The sequence below is a fragment of the Oncorhynchus kisutch genome, linkage group LG6 (genome assembly GCF_002021735.2).
Source record: "Oncorhynchus kisutch isolate 150728-3 linkage group LG6, Okis_V2, whole genome shotgun sequence".
Classification (NCBI taxonomy): Eukaryota; Metazoa; Chordata; class Actinopteri; order Salmoniformes; family Salmonidae; genus Oncorhynchus; species Oncorhynchus kisutch.
The window spans coordinates 39,479,006-39,496,786 of NC_034179.2; the positions used below are offsets into that span (position 1 = coordinate 39,479,006).

The 17,781-nt window shown below is 42.5% G+C and overlaps 2 protein-coding genes across 2 annotated transcripts; one reads left to right on the top strand and one right to left on the bottom strand.

Moving 5' to 3' along the window:
• Positions 1-450: 450 nt before the first annotated feature.
• Positions 451-9,173, bottom strand: LOC109892830 (transducin beta-like protein 2). Its single transcript, XM_020485640.2, has 7 exons — positions 8,760-9,173; positions 6,984-7,102; positions 6,549-6,733; positions 1,721-1,872; positions 1,425-1,551; positions 1,175-1,327; positions 451-1,062 (listed from the first exon to the last, which is right to left on the bottom strand). The coding sequence occupies exons 1-7, from the start codon at positions 8,887-8,889 to the stop codon at positions 603-605; spliced, it is 1,326 nt and encodes a 441-aa protein (XP_020341229.1). The 5' UTR covers positions 8,890-9,173; the 3' UTR covers positions 451-602.
• Positions 9,149-17,547, top strand: LOC109892829 (NOP2/Sun RNA methyltransferase 5). Its single transcript, XM_020485639.2, has 10 exons — positions 9,149-9,377; positions 9,572-9,691; positions 9,993-10,164; positions 11,890-11,998; positions 12,098-12,233; positions 12,399-12,514; positions 13,262-13,440; positions 13,641-13,851; positions 16,437-16,595; positions 16,696-17,547. The coding sequence occupies exons 1-10, from the start codon at positions 9,285-9,287 to the stop codon at positions 16,961-16,963; spliced, it is 1,563 nt and encodes a 520-aa protein (XP_020341228.1). The 5' UTR covers positions 9,149-9,284; the 3' UTR covers positions 16,964-17,547.
• Positions 17,548-17,781: the final 234 nt, after the last annotated feature.

A 17,781-nucleotide genomic window follows, 5' to 3' on the forward strand; every position in this document is an offset into this window, starting at 1 on the left:
AGTTACACTGTGACATCCCTAAGCTTTATTGTTAGTTTAGGAACCATTGAAAGACAAGACACACCAGCAGGATTCTGATCCTATTATCAAATTAAATTGCATTTGTCACATGCGCCAAATACCGTGAAATGCTTACTTACTAGCCCTGAACTAACAATGCAGTTAAGAAACATTCGAGTTAAGAAAATATTTAATAAATAAACTAAAATTAAAAAGAGACACAATAAAATAACAATAACGAGGCTATATACAGGGATTACCAGTACTGAGTAAATGAGCAGGGGTACATGTAAGTACAACTTTTTTTTAATATATATTTTTTTAAAGATACAAAGACCACCAGAGTCAAAGCAAATTCTCCTATAGTAGTATTACTGGTTCAAGTAGAGGTAACAAATAGTATACTTGATTTTTGGAGGCAGGCAGAGCATTCAAAAAACAAAACAGAGCCATATTTCTGTAGAAACACATGATTTATTAAAACCAGCATACAAATGCCACATCCCTGACAGGAGTCGAATTGCAGGCCCTTCTGTGAAGAGGCAATGTGAGAAAGATCGAAAGAGGGATCTACACAGCCAGCCCGAGGGGTCTTTAGTTCTTTAGTCCTTGGGTGCCGTGAGCACAGTGTCTAGCGTGCTCTGCGCCTCCTGTATCTGCTGCTGCAGCCTTTGTTTCATACCCTCGTTCTGGGCGTTCTTTAGCATGGCTTGCATGTCCTGGATGGCTGCACGGTAACCTGGCGCATTGTGGAACACACGTACCGCCCGGTCCCCGCTGCACACCAGGTAGCGGCTGTTGATGTCAAACCTCAGCTCTGTGATCTCCTCGCTGTGGACTCCGTGGAACTCCTCCTCCAGCTGACCAGTGGATGTGCTGTACATGGCCACGCTGCAGCCGTTGGAGATAGCCACCACGCGGGCGTCTGGCGACAGGGCCACCCGGCTGCCTTCCGACGACTGGCAAGGCACAGACTTCAGGAGGTAAGGGTCTTGTTGCTTCTTGTACTCCACGTCTGTGTCCCACAGCCGCCAAGTGCCGTCCTTGGAGACAGTGGCCATTCTGGGGGAAATCGGAGACAGTTTCAAATATCAATGGGGAATGTAATCATAATGTCATTCATGGAAATCAACCATTGATGTTTCGATAGGATACCAGGCAATGCATACCTTACCTGCGTGAGTCGTTAGAGAAGGCAAAGGAGTGGACCCCTGCTGAATGGCCCTTCAGGTCGAAGGCGCGGCTCACCTCTTTGAAGTCACCACCCTTCCCGAAGCACACCTCCCATACCTTCACGTCAGGAGTGAAGCCACAGGAAGCCACAAACCTGAAGACAAAATCATCCAAAATGTATTTACCTGAGAGCACAATTACATTAGCTATACCCCCCCCCCCCACACACACACTTAGGGGACTGTACTGACCTTCCACAGGGAGAAATGGCAGCGTAGGAGTTGGTCATCTGGTTGGTGATGATAGAAGCCAGTACCTCTCCTTTCAGGTCCCAGATGAGGATGTTGGTGTCGGTGGAGGCACTCATGATGAACTTGCCTGGAACACAGAAAACAAAAAAGGGAGAGCGATGAGAGTTTAGGCAACAACTGGAACAAGGGTCTCTTCCATAACTTATAACATTCATAACTTTAAAAAAATTGCATATCACGCAGTCACATCTTCCTGCCTTTTAATCATTCAGCCTGAATACATTTAGCCATCATACCAGTCTCTGCGATGCCGATATTGATGACATTGGCCTTGTGTTTCTTTGGGAAGTCTTCAGGGGCAGCTTTGAAAGTGAAGCTCCCATCATCCTTCTTGGTCATCTTGAAGATGCGAATGGTATCTCCGTTAGCCAGCCAAGTAATGAAGGCCCTTCATACCAAGACAGAGCAAGTATAGAAAGACAAGAGGCTCTATCCACCTATCTATATATACAGTTGAAGTCGGAAGTTTACATACACTTAGGTTGGAGTCATTAAAACTCGTTTTTCAACCACTCCACAAACTATAGTTTTGGTAAGTCGGTTAGGACATCTACTTTGTGCATGACAAGTAATTTTTCCAACAATTGTTTACTGACAGATTATTTCACTTATATTTCACTGTATCACGATTCCAGTGGGTCAGACGTTTACATACACTAAGTTGACTGCCTTTAAACAGCTTGGATATTTCCAGAAAATGATGTCATGGCATTACTAGCTTCTGATAGTCTAATTGACATAATTTGAGTCAATTGGAGGTGTACCTGTGGATGTATTTCAATGCCTACCTTCAAACTCAGTGCCTCTTCGCTTGACATCGTGGGAAAATCAAAAGAAATCAGCCAAGACCTCAGAAAATAAATTGTAGGCCTCCACAAGTCTGGTTCATCCTTGGGAGCAATTCATAAACGCCTGATGGTACCACGTTCATCTGTACACACAATAGCATGCCAGTATAAACACCATGGGACCACGCAGCCGTCATACCGCTCAGGAAGGAGACGCGTTCTGTCTCCTAGAGATGAACATACTTTGGTGCAAAAAGTGCAAATCAATCCCAGAACAGCAGCAAAGGACCTTGTGGAGAAACCAGGTACAAAAGTATCTATATCTACAGTAAAACGAGTCCAATATCGACATAATCTGAAAGGCCGCTCAGCAAGGAAGAAGCCACTGCTCCAAAACCGCCATAAAAAAAGCCAGACTACGGTTTGCAACTGCACATGGGAACAAAGATCGTACTTTCTGGAGAAATGTCCTCTGTTCTGATGAAACAAAAATTGAACTGCCATAATGACCATTATAATGTTTGGAGGAAAAAGGGGGAGGAAAAGGGGGAGGCTTGCAAGCCGAAGAACCCCATCCCAACCCTGAAGCACGGGGGTGGCAGCATCATGTTGTGGGGGTGCTTTGCCGCAGGAGGGACTGGTGCACTTCACAAAATAGATGGCATCATGAGGGAAGAAAATTATGTGGATATATTGAAGCAACATCTCAAGACATCAGTCAGGAAGTTAAAGCTTGGTCGTAAATGGGTCTTCCAAATGGACAATGACCCCAAGCATACTTCCAACGATGTGGCAAAATGGCTTAAGGACAACAAAGTCAAGGTATAGTAGTGGCCATCGGAACAAGGCAAAACTGAAAAAGCATGTGCAAGCAAAGAGGCCTACAAACCTGACTCAGTTACACCAGCTCTGTCAGGAGGAATGGGCCAAAATTCACCCAACTTATTGTGGGAAGCTTGTGGAAGGCTAACCGAAACACTTGACCCAAGTTAAACAATTTAACTTCTTATGACTGGGGGGCAGTATTGAGTAGCTTGGATGAATAAGGTGCCCAGAGTAAACTGTCTGCTACTCAGGCCCAGAAGCTAAGATATGCATATTATTAGTAGATTTAGATAGAAAAAGTTTATGAAACTGTTTGAATGATGTCTGTGAGTATAACAGAACTCATATGGTAGGCAAAAACCTGAGAAAAAATCCAACCAGGAAGTGGGAAATCTGAGGTTTGTAGTTTTTCAACTCTTTGCCTAATCCAAGATAGTGTAAATTTGGTCCGATTGCACTTCCTAAGGCTTCCACTAGATGTCAACAGTCTTTAGAACATTGTTTCAGGCTTCTACTGTGAGGAGAGAATAAGAGCTGATTGGGTAAGGGGTCTGCCAGAAGGCCATGAGCTCAGTCAGGTGCGCTCCCGTGAGATGTAGCTGCGTTCCATTGCATTTCAAAACACAAAGGAATTCTCCGGTTGAAACATTATTGAAGATTTATGTTAAAAACATCCTAAAGATTGATTCTATTCATCGTTTGACATGTTTCTACGAACTATAATGGAATTTGACTTTTCGTCTGGCCTGCGCATCATGAATTTGGAATTGTGAACTAAAGGCGCGAACAAAAAGGAGGTATTTGGACATAAATTATGGACTTTATCGAACAAAACAAACATTTATTGTGGAGCTGGGATTCCTGGGAGTGCATTCTGATGAAGATCATCAAAAGTAAGTGAATATTTATAATGCTATTTCTGACTTCTGTTGACTCAACAACATGGCAGATATCTGTATGGCTTGTTTTGGTCTCTGAGCGCTGTACTCAGATTATAGCATGGTGTGCTTTTTCAGTAAAGCTTATTTGAAATCTGACACAGCGGTTGCATAAGTTTATCTAAAGTTCCATGTATAACACTTGTATCTTATCAATAGTTATTATGAGTATTTCTGTCAATTGATGTGGCTCTCTGCAAAATCACCGGATGTTTTGAAAGCAAAACATTACTGAACGTAACGCGCCAATGTAAACTGAGATTTTTGGATATAAATATTAGAGGTTGACCGATTATGCTTTTTCAACGCCGATACCGATTATTGGAGGACCAAAAAAGCCGGTACCGATTAATCGGCCCATTTAAAAAAATGTTTTTGTAATAATGACAATTACCACAATACTGAATTAACACTTATTTGAACTTAATATAAAACATAAATTAAATCTATTTAGCCTCAAATAAATAATGAAACATGTTAAATTTGGTTTAAATAATGCAAAAACTACGTGTTGGAGAAGTAAAAGTGCAACATGTGCCGTGTAAAAAAGCTAACGCTTGAGTTCCTTGCTCAGAACATGAGAACATATGAAAGTTGGTGGTTCCTTTTAACATGAGACTTCAATATTCCAAGGTAAGAGGTTTTAGGTTGTAGTTAATATAGGACTATTTGTCTCTATACCATTTGTATTTCATATACCTTTGACTATTGGATGTTCTTATAGGCACTATAGTGTTGCCAGTGTAACAGTATAGCTTCCGTCCCCCTCCTCACCCCTACCTGGGCTCGAACCAGGAACACATCGACAACAGCCACACTCGAAGCATTGTTACCCATCGCTCCACAAAATCTGTGGCCCTTGCAGCGCAAGGGGAATAACTACTCCAAATCTAAAAGCGAGTGACGTTTGAAACAGTATTAGCGCACACCCAGCTAACTAGCTAGCCATTTCACATTGTTTACACCAGCCATTAGGCTGATAGGCTTGAAGTCATAAACAGCGCTGTGCTTGCGAAGAGCTTCTGGCAAAACGTACGAAAGTGCTGTTTGAATGAATGATTACGGGCCTGCCTGCTGCTGCTCAGTCAGACTGCTCTATCAAATCAGACTTAATTATAACATAACACACACAGATACGAGCCTTTGGTCATTAATATGATCGAATCCGGAAACTATCATTTTGAAAACAAAACGTTTATTATTTCAGTGAAATACGGAACCGTTCTGTATTTTATCTAACGGGTGGCATCCCTAAGTCTAAATATTCTTGTTACATTGCCCAACCTTCAATGTATGTCATAATGACGTAAAATTCTGGCAAATTAGTTCACAATGAGCCAGGCAGCCCAAACTGTTGCATATACCCTGACTCTGTGTGCAATGAACACAAGAGAAATTACACAATTTCACCTGGTTAATATTGCCTGCTAAACTGGATTAGTAGTTATAACTAGTGATTATGATTGATCGTTTTTTATAAGATAAGTTTAATGCTAACTAGCAATTTACCTTGGCTTCTACTGCATTCGTGTTACAGGCAGGCTACTCGTGGAGTGTAATGGTTAGAGCGTTGGACTAGTTAACTGTGTGGTTGCAAGATTGGAACCCCTAAGCTGACAAGGTGAACATCTGTCGTTCTGCCCCTGAACAAGGAAGTTAACCCACAGTTCCTAGGCAGTCATTGGAAATAAGAATGTGTTCTTAACTGACTTGCCTAGTTAAATAAAAGGTATATTTTTTTTTATTAAATCGGAAATCGGCACCCAAAAATACAGATTTCCAATTGTTATGAAAACTTGAAATCGGCCCTAATTAATCGGCCATTCCGATTAAATCGGTCGACCTCTAATAAATATTAACTTTATTGAACAAAACATACATGTATTATGTAACGTGAAGTCTTATGAGTGTCATCTGATGAAGCTCATCAAAGGTTAGTGATTCATTTTATCTCAATTTCTGCTTTTTGTGACTCTTCTCTTTGGCTGTGTTTTTCTGTGACTAGGTACTGACCTAACATAATCAGATGGTGTGCTTTCGTCGTAAAGCCTTTTTGAAATCGGGACACTGTGGTGGGATTAACAATAAGTTTATCTTTAAAATTGTGTAAAATACTTCTATGTTTGAGGAATTTTAATTTGAATTTGGCACCCTGCACTTTCACTGGCTGTTGTCTATTCGATCCCGTTAACGGAATCTCAGCCGTAAGAAGTTAAAGGTAATGCTACCAAATACTAATTGAGTGTATGTAAACTTCTAAACCACTGAGAATGTGATAAAATAAATAAAAGCTGAAGTAAATCATTCTCTCTACTATTATTCTGACATTTCACATTCGTAAAATAAAGTGGTGATCCTAACTGACCTAAGACAGGGAATTTTTACTCTGATTAAATGTCAGGAATTGTGAAAAACTGAGTTTAAATGTATATGGCTAAGGTGTATGTAAACTTCCGACTTCAACTGTACCCTTTGTTATGGACAAGAGTGTGTGTGTGTACATATAAATATACCTTGAATCAGGGCTGAAACGGACCAGTGTGGCATGGTCCAGCTCTAAGTTGGCCCTCAGACATTTGTGGTCTCTGTCCAGGAATTCCTTGGTGCTCCATATCCTGACAGTGCGGTCGTCAGCACAGGTGGCTAGGTACTTTCCGTTGCTGCTGAAGTCCAGGGACGTCACATTTCCACTGTGACTCTGGGGAGAAAGAGAGAGAGACACACACACACACACACACACACACACGTGAGCCAAGCAATGATCAAGCATCCGATAATTCTGCAACGTCGTCACACACCACTGTCATTACATTATGTTCTGTGAGCATTGTTGGATGAGCACTACACAAGACTGTGGCCTGTGAGATGGTTTTTAGAATTGATTAGATAGGCAGAGTATGCCTAAATATGGCAAATATAAAGTTCACAGTATGTAAAGCGTGGCCCACCTTCAAGGATGATGCTAGAAGAGGGTGGCTGAAGGTGTGCTGCTGGGCTTTCTCCTTGCGAGGACGCTGTTGTTGTTTCTGTTTCTTGGCAGTGGGAGCCTTCACTGCATTTCTCTCTGCTGCAGGGGATGAATTGGCATCACATTACACAAGACGTTCAAGCAGACACTTTCTAGTACCTTCCATAGAGGCTAACCAAGATACACTACATGACCAAAAGTCTGGGACACCTGCTCGTTGAACATATTCTAAAATCATGGGCATTTATATGGAGTTGGTCCCCCTTTGATGCTGTAACAGCCTCCACTCTTCTGGGACAGATTCCCACTAGATGTTGGAACATTGCTGCGGGGACTTTCTTCCATTCAGCCACAAGAGCATAAGTTAGGTCGGGCACTGATGTTGGGCGATTAGGCCTGGCTCGCAGTCGATGTTCGAATTCATCCCAAAGGTGTTCGATGGGGTTGAGGTCTGGACTCAAGGCCAGTCAAGTTCTTCCACACCAATCTTGACAAACCATTTCTGTATATACCTCGCTTTGTGCACATGGGCATTGTCATGCTGATACAGGAAAGGGCCTGCTTATGACGATACAGGAAAGGGCCTTCCCCAAACTGTTGCCACAAAGTTGAAAGCACAGAGTCATCTAGAATGTAATTGTATGCTGTAGTGTTAAGATTTCCCTTCACTGGAACTAAGGGGCATTGTCCAAACCATGAAAAACTGCCCTAGACCACTATTCCTCCTTCACCACACTTTACAGTTGGCACTATGCATTTGGGCAGGTAGCGTTCTCCTGGCATCCGCCAAACCCAGATCCGTCCGTCGGACTGCTAGATGGTTAAGTGTGATTCATCACTCCAGAGAACGCGTTTCCACTGCTGAAGAGTCCAATGGTGGCGAGATTTACACCAGTCCAGCCGACGCTTGGCATTGCGCATGATGAACTTATGCTTGTGTGCGGCTGCTCGGCCATTGAAACCCATTTCACAAAGCTCCCGATCAACAGTTCTCGTGCTGACGTTGCTTCCAGAGGCAGTTTGGCACTTGGTAGTGAGTGTTGTAATCCAGTTCTGTGAGCTTGTGTGGCCTACCACTTCACGGCTAAGCCGTTGTTGCTCCGAGACGTTTCCACTTCACAATAACAGCACTTACAGTTGACTGGGGCAGCTCTAGCAGGGCAGAAATTTGACGAACTGACCTGTTGGAAAGGTGGCATCTTATGACGGTGCCACGTTGAAAAGTCACTGAGCTCTCCAGTAAGGCCATTCTACAGCCAATGTTTGTCTATAGAGATGGCTGTGTGCTCGATTTTATACACCTGTCAGCAACAGATGTGGCTGAAATAGCCGGATCCGCTCATTTGAAGGTGTGGCGCCATACTTTTGTATATATAGTGTAGGTAGCCTATACCTTGTTTCTCATTATCAAAATGTTCAGGTTGATTTCTCCTCTGGGAACCGTAAGATGTTGATTAATAAAACATGTACAATTCTGTAACAATAATACAATGTTTTAGTCACCATTTCATTCAAACTTTCTTCCATAACTTTTCCTCCAGCAACAAGTTTATGGTTGGCTACATTTAAACTTTTTGGACCTGGTGCCAATACTTTTAAATGAGTACATATATTGTTACTATCGTAAAGGGCTGATATTACAGGGTGTGTAAATTGCACCTGTTTGACACATTCACAGCTAGCTAAATTAATAGAATAGCAATCCATCGCGACAAGAAGACATATAATATGCAAACAAGTTAAGAGAGCAACTTACCAACTGAGTCTTCTTCATTCTGCTCTAGTTGTTCACTTATTTCTCCTTTCTGCTTTCCCACTGCGACGGCGACCAAAATTATTAGCATTCCTATTAATAAGGTCAAGGCAAAAAGAGCCGCAAACTCCATCTTCGCCGAGTTTGTGCCACGTTAGCACTAGCTATTCTAATAACACAGCTAGCACGCTAGCTAGCAAACTCCTTTGACACAAGAGGCTCTTTTAGCTACTTGCTGTGGCTGCAGCTTTGTTCAGCTAGCAATATAGTTGTGTTTAAATAGTAACAATATTGTTGTCGTTAATAACTGTATGATAACGACTAATCGAACTTGCTTTACACATGCATAAAAAAAATCTATTACTGAAGTCAGCAGCAGAGAACTTTGAGTCCTAACGTAAACATTTTTTTCAGCAAGCCGTAAAGTATATTGTCAGCTTGCGGAAACGTGGGTGTCGTATATTCATGTACATAGCTAATGATAATACATTCTCTTTTTTTTAAATACGGTAAATTAGTTTTATAGCAATGGCTTTGTACGCGAAAGCTGCCGAGATTCTCGAGAAAGTGGAGAGGAAGCAGGCTACTGTAAAGACTTTGGTTTACGATAGTAAATTTCAGGTAATTACTAGTTTACTGAGTAGCGTTCGCTATTATTAGCTAGCTAACTCCTTGCAACATTTACCATGTAGCTAACACATACACATCACATAGGCAATAACTTGCTGGTCATGCCTAGAAGCAAAAAATCCTGAGTGTAAAGAGACTTACAACAGTATTGTGTTAATATTGTTATAATGCTCTCACCTCACCAGAATATCAAGCAGCTTTTTGCCCTGGTGTGTGAGACACAGAAGTTTTCATCCATCCTTCAAGAGATCATTGAGTCCACCAAGCTCCTCAAACAGACCAAGATAAAAATGAATCTGGCCAAGGTAATGTGAAACGCATGGATACAATTATCTTCCCCGTCATGCCTTTTTGAACTAACTCCATTCAGTCCCTCCAACAGAGTTCTTCAAGCCTGGTCCTGGGAACCCACAGGTCATAATATGCAGGCATTTGTTTCTGCCCATAACAAACAAACCTGATTAGCTACTGTAATTGAATCAGGTGTGTTAGAACAAAAGCCTGCACACCCTGTGGTTCAAATTCCCAGAACCAGGAATGAAGAACACTGCTCCAACACTTTGGCTGGTAGCTTACCTCTTGTTTGGTCCTGTCCACACTACGCAGGTTCTGGTGTATGACCTGGTCATTGGTAAGGGGCTGAAGTGTGGCGGGGCCTGGAAGGCGCTGATGATGAAACACCGCTCTAGACTGCAGGCTGCCCTAGCCCGCATGAAGATCAAGCAGAAGGTCAGCCGCAACCAGGACCTGCTCTCCTCCAGTCTCCAGCAGCCTGAAGGTTATATTGATTGATCCCTATTACTCCTGTTAGAAAACAAGACATTTGGGCTTCCAAGAGATGAGTGGCATAGGACTGTATCCGCGAGATGTTCTATAGGCTATAGAGCATATGTGCCAATACCAAAGTGGGCACATTCGCTATATAAACTCAACATCGTTTGTGACAAAACCATCAGTGCGGTTGAAAATGCGATGGAAACCCATTTAACTTGTATTTGTTTATTCGGTACATGGGAATTTAACCGCATAATTGTTTTTATGTGCGCTACGTCATCACACACCGTATTTTACCCTCAAAAAGTTAATTTGATGGAAACATCTCTGGTGGGAAAATGCACATATTGCTTTTATGCTGATTTTTGAATATTTGCATCCAAATCAGTTGCCAATTGGATGAAAACCTAGCTTGTAACCGGTACGTTGGATAAAGAATGTCATGACAGGCCTGATGGAAACAGCAAATTTGTTGGTAAACTTTCCAAATGTCGACGACAACAAAATATCCGGACAATGAACACAATTGCATTCTATCGATGGCAATTTGAATTCTACACATTTTGCCATGAGGCGGAGAGATGATTTTGCAATTGTATAACACATTTCATGCAATTCTACACATTTTGCCATGGGGCGGAGATAAAAGTTTGTGTATTCTATTATTCTAACTCTCAACAGTAAGCTGAGACCCCGACTGAGTTCATAAAAGGGTGGCTGCCAGCTGCCCATCCCTGATCTAAAATGACAGTGGAGGCGGCTTATGGTAGAGAATTGAATATTAAATTCTCTGGCAACAGCTCTGGTGGATATTCCTGCAGTCAGCATGCCAATTGCACACTCCCTTAAAACTTGAGACATCTGTGGCAATGTGTTGTGACAAAACTGCATATTTTAGAATGGCCTTTTATTGTCCCCAGCACCAGATGCACCTTTGTAATGATCATGCTATTTAATCAGCTTCTTGATATGCTGGATGGGATTCTTGGCAAAGGAGAAATGCTCACTAACAGGGATGTAAACAAATTTGTGCACAAAATATGGGAGAAATAAGCTTTGGTTCGTGTGGAAATGTTTTATTTCAGCTCATGAAACGTGGGACCAACACTTTACATGTTGCGTTTATTTTTGTTCAGTGTAGCTTCAGCGTGCTGGTGTGCAACCATGGCAATATTGTTTTGACTTTGAATAGCTTTGTTAGGGACCGTCAATAATTGTGTTTCATGTTGCACACCTTTAGTTCTCATTAAAGGATTTGAATATGAATTTCTACAATTTATAGTTGGAGGTAATACAAAGTTGGAGCTATTAGAATTAACATATTGTCCTATGTACATTGTGTATTTTACCGATGGCCCACTAACTAATCCCCATGGGGATTTCCAAAGTCAACCCAAATTTACCAAAGGTCATGTGCAGCTACACTCAATTTATGATTACTTGTGTGCTGCCAGCTGTGGGCAGTATTGAAACAAACCCAACCTTAATTTACGCTGTGATGCAGTCAAACCACAAATCTCACAAAACTCGGTTTTGGATGAGACTGACTTTATGACCAAAATTATACTTCTTACACTTTAGTCAATTTTGACAATATAATAAATGTTTGAGTCCTATTGATGCCACACAGGCTGTTTTCTAAACTATATGTTTTTTTTTTAAAGTGGTAGTTGGTCTTTAAATGTTTCTCTCCTTTTTGTTAAAGAATAGACATTTTCTCCTTCCCCAGGTGATCAGCTCCCAAGGTATGTGCGTGTGAACACGTTAAAGACCACAGTGGAGGACGCCATCGATTACTTCAAGAGAGAGGGCTTCTCCTACTTGGGACAAGCCTACAGGTCAGTCAGGGACGGGCCTTTGATGTTTCTTCCTTCCCTGTTTATTCTATTGACTGAGGATAACATGAGGTAAATGGAATGTGTGTTTCTGATGTCCAGGCTCGATGACCTGAATCTGAAGGGGAAATCCTTTGTGGGTGACCTGCACCTTTCAGACCTGCTGGTTTTCTCTCCAAAGACAGACTTCCATGACCACAATCTGTACAAGGCTGGCCACATCATTCTACAAGACAAGGTGAGGACTTTCAATGCGTCCGTTCATCACTGATCTGTACATGATTGGATGAGATTACCTTGTCAGATCTATTCTGATAGAAATTAATCCCAGATTAATTTGAAGGTATTCTGAAAGGGCCTATGGACTTGCCTGTGTACTACTGTCAACCTTATATCCCAACAGGCCAGCTGTCTCCCTGCATACCTCCTGAACCCTCCTACAGGCAGCCACGTCCTGGACGCTTGTGCAGCACCGGGGAACAAAACCAGCCACCTCGCTGCCATCATGAAAAACAAAGGGTAAAACTGAATTACTTTTATTTCAGAGGTCCCAGACCCAGATTAAGCCTACTCCTGGACTAAATGCCATGTACAGGACACTTTCTCTTTCCATGACAGAGACTGACCAGGTCAATCCATGTAAAAACTATGATCCCTTTTTGATGTCACTTGTTAAATCCGGAGAGGAAACAGTAACGGATTTTTTAGCCAATTGAGACATGGATAGTGTGTGTGTGCCATTGAGGGTGAATGTGCAAGAAAAAAGATGTAAGTGCCTTTGAACAGGGTATGGTGCCAGGCGCGCACCAGTTTGTGTAAAGATTTGCAACACTGCTGGGTTTTTCACGCTTAACCGTTTCCCGTGTGTATCAAGAATGGTCCACCACCCAAAGGACATTCAGCCAACTTGACACAACTGTGGTAAGTATTGGAGTGAACATGGGCCAGCATCCCTGTGGAACGCTTGACACCTTGTAGAGTCCATGCCCCAATGAATTGAGGCGGTTCTGAGGGCAAAAGGGGGGGTGGGTTGCAACTCAATATTTGGAAGGTGTTCTTAATGTTTTGTACACTGTACTTTTTATGGTTCTGGGAAACTATTGTCTAGTAGGAATAGGGTATTAACAAGTTTGTGATGTTAATCCTGAAAAAGAGTAGGTTACAAAAGGATAGCAATTTTGATGAAATTTCAAAGCACGTTGTAAAGGTTACTTGCCTCACCTTTTACCTTTGACCCAAACCTCTTTTCTCTGGCCCATGTTGAAGGAGGCTGTTTGCCTTCGACCTGGATGCCAAGCGTCTCTCCACCATGTCCACTCTCCTGCTCCGCGCTGGAGTCACATGTCAGCAGCTGGCCAATCAGGACTTCCTGAAGGTGGACCCGGACGGGCCGCAGTATAAAGATGTGGAGTACATCCTACTGGACCCGTCGTGCAGCGGATCAGGTAACAACACAACCGGTCTGCCTGGTGTCCTCAAAACAAAATATATGTTTAGATGCTTGTTTATTACTCCAGAAAGATGTACCTCAATGACCCAGAAGGACTCAAGTCAAAGTATCTGTATGACCTCTAAAACAAGTACCTTCTTTGTACTCTCAATGTCATTGTTGATTCAAAATAATATTTGTGTGTTTCTCTCTCAGGGATGGTGTGTCTGCGGGACGAGGCCTCACCCTCCCAAAACGAGCAGGACAAGCGCCGTCTGCAGGCCCTGGCAGCGTTCCAGCTGCACTGTCTCAACCACGCCTTGCGCTTCCCCCGTCTGCAACGCGTGGTGTACTCCACCTGCTCCATCCATACCGAGGAGAACGAGCAAGTGGTGGCCGCCTGCCTGCTGCAGAACCCAGGTTTCAGGTAGGGAACAGAAATGTATATTAAAGCTGCAAGTAGCTTTGCTGGGATTCAGCTGTGTGCCCACTGTGCCATCATCAGGACAAATTGCCCTAGGAAGAGCTATTTCTGTACTGTTTACCAAATATCAGAACTCAAAATCAAACATAATGCAATACATTTATGTATTACCATTTTTTTAAATTATGTTGACTACTTTAAAACATATTCCTCTACAGAACCACTGGACTGATTGGCACCAAATTTGGTATATACATTCGTGGCTAAAAGTTTTGAGAATGACGTAAATTTTCAATGTCTGCTGCCTCAGTTTGTATGATGGCAATTTGCATATACTCCAGAATGTTATGCAGAGTGATCAGATGAATTGCAAAGTCCCTCTTTGCCATGCAAATGAACTGAATCACCCAAAAACATTTCCGCTGCATTTCAGCCCTGCCACAAAAGGACCAGCTGACATCATGTCAGTTATTCTCTCGTTAACACAGGTGTGAGTGTTGACGACGACAAGGCTGGAGATCACTCTGTCATGCTGATTGAGTTCGAATAAGACTGGAAGCTTCAAAAGGAGGGTGGTGTTTGTAATCATTGAACTTCCTCAACCATGGTTACCTGCAAGGAAACACGTGTCATCATTGATTTGCACAAAAAGGCTTCACAGGCAAGGATATTGCTGCCAGTAAGATTACACCTAAATCAACCATTTATCGGATCATCAAGAACTCAAGGAGAGCGGTTCAATTGTTGTGAAGAAGGCTTCAGGGAGCCCAAGAAAATCCAGCAAGCACCAGGAACGTCTCCTAAATTTGATTCAGCTGCGGGATCGGGGCACCACCAGCACAGAGCTTGCTCAGGAATGGCAGCAGGCAGGTGTGAGTGCATCTGCACGCACAGTGAGGCGAAGACTTTTGGAGCCTGGTGTCAAGAAGGGCAGCAAAGAAGCCAATTCTCTCCAGGAAAAACATCAGGGACAGAGATTGGACTGCTGAGGACTGGGGTAAAGTCATTTTCTCTGATGAATTCCCTTTCTGATTGTTTGGGGAATCCGGAAAAAAGCTTGTCCAGAGAAGACGAGGTGAGCGCTACCATCAGTCCTGTGTCATGACAACAGTAAAGCATCCTGAGACCATTCATGTGTGGGGTTACTTCTCAGCCAAGGGAGTGGGCTCACTCACAATTTTGCCTAACACAGCCATAAATAAAGAATGGTACCAACACATCCTCCAAGAGCAACTTCTCCCAACCATCCAGGAACAGTTTGGTAATGAACAATGCCTTTCCCAACATGATGGAGCACCTTGCCATAAGGCAAAAGTGATAACTAAGTGGCTTGGAGAACAAAACATCAATATTTTGGGTCCATGGCCAGGAAACTCCCCAGACCTTAATCCCATTGAGAACATGTGATCAATCCTCAAGAGGCTGGTGGACAAACAAAACCCCACAAATTCTAACAGACTCCAAGTATTGATTATGCTAGAATGGGCTGCCATCAGTCAGGATGTGGCCCAGAAGTTCATTGACAGCATGCCAGGGCAGATTGCAGAGGTCTTGAAAAAGGATCAACACTGCAAATATTGACTCTTTGCATCAACTTCATATAATTGTCAATAAAAGCCTTTGACACTTATGAAATGCTTGTAATTATACTTCAGTATTCCATAGTAACATCTGACAAATATCTAAAGATATTGAAGCAGCAAACTGTGGAAATTGTCATTCTCAAAACTTTTGGCCACGACTGTACCATCTATAGATGCACATCTTCAAACACAATTTTCCAAGACTCTTGCTCAAACAATATGGCCGCTATGAGCGTGCATTATTTATTTTTTCCTTGTCCATCATGCAGCCAAACTGAACCATATGTTACAGGTTAGCTCGACACATATCTCTGAGCATGTGTACCAAATTTAATCAGTCAAACTGATCAAGAGATAAACGTGCCTGTTGTAGCGCCACCGTGTGGTCGATTTGAATGTGCTTAGATATGTTGAGTCTTGACAGTATTTGATATATGTGCTGCAAATGAATATCCATGTTGGAGTTATGCATTTGTGCCAGACCACACCCACATTACTATTTATTGGTCAGTAGCAGCCATGTTGTTTGAGATGCTATTTTGGTCCATAGATGCCAAGTCTCAAGTTTTGTAGATATCGGTCCCAGAGGAGTAGCGTTTCAAGTGTAAACCAAATTCAAAATGGCGGAAAACCCATCATGGGACCTTGAAGCATATTTCTTCCTTGTGAGGAGAGGAACCTATATACTGGATTTCAGGACTCGAGGTCACACTGGGTGAGGGGCGTGACCTTTCACTTGCTTGTTATAGCAACACCATTTGGCCCCTTACCGTCATGCATGGTTGCAACCTAGGCCTTACCATCTCACAGGAATTTGCATTTTCACAAAAAAATAATCAATGCCAACAAATACATTAGGGTTTCACCAGCTTTGCTGCTTAACCTCTAATGATCAATTCCCAAATAGATTTATCATGGAACCGAGTATGTGACCTGTGTTTATAATCATAAGAACAGTATAACATTGTGTAAACTTATGATCTGAGACACCGGCTGTTTCTGCAGGCTGGTTCCACTGCTCCTGCAGTGGCCCGAGCGTGGCCTGGCTCCCCTCACAAAGTGTCTCCGAGCCAGCACCACCAAAACCCTCACCCATGGCTTCTTTGTGGCCCTGCTGGAGCGACACACAGCAGAGAGGCTTGAAGAGCAAGCCTCCGAAACACTGTGAGTAACAGTTATACATTCCGTAAAAGCAAGGCAACTTAGAAAAAGTCTAGATTATACCGTTGCTGTGTGAAGTTAATGCTCGTCTTCACTGTTATAGCAATCCGGTCGCTGAGATGAGTCCAAGTAGTCCTTCTGCCAGTAAGGACATACATGAGGTTCAGGAGCCAATTAGCACCACCAAGGATATAGACATGGCTGAGGAAGCCAAACCCACAGAGGAAAATACAGAAACCTCAGGAGGAGTGAAGAAGAAGAGGAAGAAGAAAAAGAAAGATGGGGATAAGGAGGCTCTGGAGCCCAAAGCCACTGAGGAACAGACAAATACCTCAGGAAGAGCAAATAGAAAAAAGGCTAAAGTGGAATGAGACTGACCCTTCAAAGGAACACTGGCTTTGGGTGCCTTGGCGGTCATTTAGACAAGCTATATATTTGCCCCAACTCCAGTCAATATCGAAGCTAGGCTGTGCCACGTTGGGAAAGCTTAGTCATGGTGACAAATGATTGGCTTCCTATAATCCAGCAGTGACATTCTACCCAGTCAAGTTCTGATATTGGAGGGTGAATCTGAATCACCTTTGTATTTGTCTGTTACTGTCACTTGTACCCTTGACCATGTGTATTCCTCAAATAAAACACAACCAATTTTTGTTGATAGGTTCAAATGTATAGACATCTTCAGACAGACCACTCACTAAGATCTTTATCACATTTTATTTAAAAACAGTACATTTAAGACATGAGCAGAGGGGAGAATGTTATAATACGCTGCCCATGTCTGCACATTTACTCTCCTCTCGAATTGCCCATTGTGAGCCGATGTTTGCGTTCCCATTCACAGTAATATACCTCTCAAACACTCAATTTAAGACATCCAGCTCGAACACTTTCCATGTTATAAAAAGTAATTGTCATTTGAAGCTTCAACAAAATAAACACATGGTAAAGCCTTGATCCTTGATTAAATCCACAAGTCCAAATGTTAAACATGACTTATTTACACAGCTCTGCACAAGGGTAAATGACTGTTTGATTTACAAATGGGTAAAGCACAAGTGTCAATGGATTATGAACCCAAAAATGTGACTGGTTAAATATACTACATTCAATGTTTCATGCATACGCAAAATCTGAACCAACAAGATAAGACAATTATAAAGTCCTGTCTATGGGAACAAACAAGGTG

Excerpts from the sequence above, each read along its gene's own strand:
- LOC109892830 (XM_020485640.2), bottom strand. The coding sequence starts at position 8,889 with ATGGAGTTTGCGGCTCTTTTTGCCTTGACCTTATTAATAGGAATGCTA. Across the intron at positions 6,734-6,983 it reads TTCTAGCATCATCCTTGAAG|AGTCACAGTGGAAATGTGAC; the intron begins GTGGGCCACGCT and ends CTTTCTCCCCAG. Across the intron at positions 1,873-6,548 it reads CGTTTCAGCCCTGATTCAAG|GGCCTTCATTACTTGGCTGG; the intron begins GTATATTTATAT and ends CTTGGTATGAAG.
- LOC109892829 (XM_020485639.2), top strand. The coding sequence starts at position 9,285 with ATGGCTTTGTACGCGAAAGCTGCCGAGATTCTCGAGAAAGTGGAGAGG. Across the intron at positions 9,692-9,992 it reads TAAAAATGAATCTGGCCAAG|GTTCTGGTGTATGACCTGGT; the intron begins GTAATGTGAAAC and ends CACACTACGCAG. Across the intron at positions 13,441-13,640 it reads CCCGTCGTGCAGCGGATCAG|GGATGGTGTGTCTGCGGGAC; the intron begins GTAACAACACAA and ends TTTCTCTCTCAG.